A 1,164-nucleotide genomic window follows, 5' to 3' on the forward strand; every position below is an offset into this window, starting at 1 on the left:
TCCACTCAGAAAAGTAACACCCTACTAATCAAAAAAGTGCAAAAAGGCAAGTGACACCAAAAGTGACACCGCTCACCATTACGAATGGTCTAAGTATGTGGATTATGCGATTCAAATGAAGCAACAACCATGGTATCACTCTGCAATCTCTTGTTATTCACCTACACTACTCCACAAAATCGACCCAAAGTAACCCAATTACAAAGCCCCATTTCATGGTGGATTACCTCATTAATTATCTAGGGTTTTCAAAAGAACAAGCATCTACCGTTACATCAAAAGTAAGTCACCTTAAATCCACTCAAAAACCTAAATCAATTATTGATTTCTTCAAAAAATGTGATCTTGATAATACCCAAATTAGAAAAATTGTATCTTGTTCCCCTAAACTCTTGACCTCACATGTTGATAAAACCCTGCGACCCAAATTTAGGGTTTTTAAAGAACTAGGCTTATCTGGGTCGATTTTAGAGAAACTAATTATAGAAAGTACAATTACATCTTGCGCTAGCTTAGTTAGTAATGTGAATTGTGTAAGGGAACTATTGGGTACTGATGAAAAACTGATAAAGGTTATTGAGAGATCATGGTGGGCATTAACCAGATTGAATTTATCAGATAATTTGCTTGTACTGCAGAAATATGGATCATCAAATGATAAGATCCAAATGCTACTGATCCAAATGCAGAAAACATTTGTGTTTCCCTTTCATGATTGTGTACCTCATTTGTATGAAACATACACAAATGCATCTGCAGACAATCAAATGACTCAACTTGCAACATCAATGATATGTCTAAAGTTGTTTAGCGTGACTAAAGATGTTTAGAAGTTCCATTTTATTTGTTTGCAATCTGATAAACCCTATAATAACCAAAACGATTTGACAAATAACTACTTGGTAAAAGGATATTAGCAAAAGTATCTAATCAAGAGGGATGAACTTGAACTTACTGCTATGTACAACCTGATTACCCAGCAACATTTATTTTTCTTTTTCAAATGACTTCTCCAGCAACATTTACAAGAGACTATGGTTCAATTTAAAGTAACACCAGCAGTTATCAACCCTCTTCACTGTGCAAGTTAAAACTGGTTTTGCAATCCCTCTCTCCTCCATCCATTTTCTCCATGCACACATTTCAATTTATCAAACAGGATCT

General features: G+C 34.9%; 1 protein-coding gene across 1 annotated transcript; it reads left to right on the forward strand.

The window, feature by feature from the left end:
* The first annotated feature begins 215 nt into the window (after positions 1–215).
* LOC139868861 (uncharacterized) lies at positions 216–830 on the forward strand. Its single transcript, XM_071857201.1, has one exon. The coding sequence runs from the start codon at positions 216–218 to the stop codon at positions 828–830; it is 615 nt and encodes a 204-aa protein (XP_071713302.1).
* The last annotated feature ends 334 nt before the right edge of the window (positions 831–1,164 follow it).

Source organism: Rutidosis leptorrhynchoides, chromosome 9, assembly GCF_046630445.1.
Source record: "Rutidosis leptorrhynchoides isolate AG116_Rl617_1_P2 chromosome 9, CSIRO_AGI_Rlap_v1, whole genome shotgun sequence".
Lineage (NCBI taxonomy): Eukaryota > Viridiplantae > Streptophyta > Magnoliopsida > Asterales > Asteraceae > Rutidosis > Rutidosis leptorrhynchoides.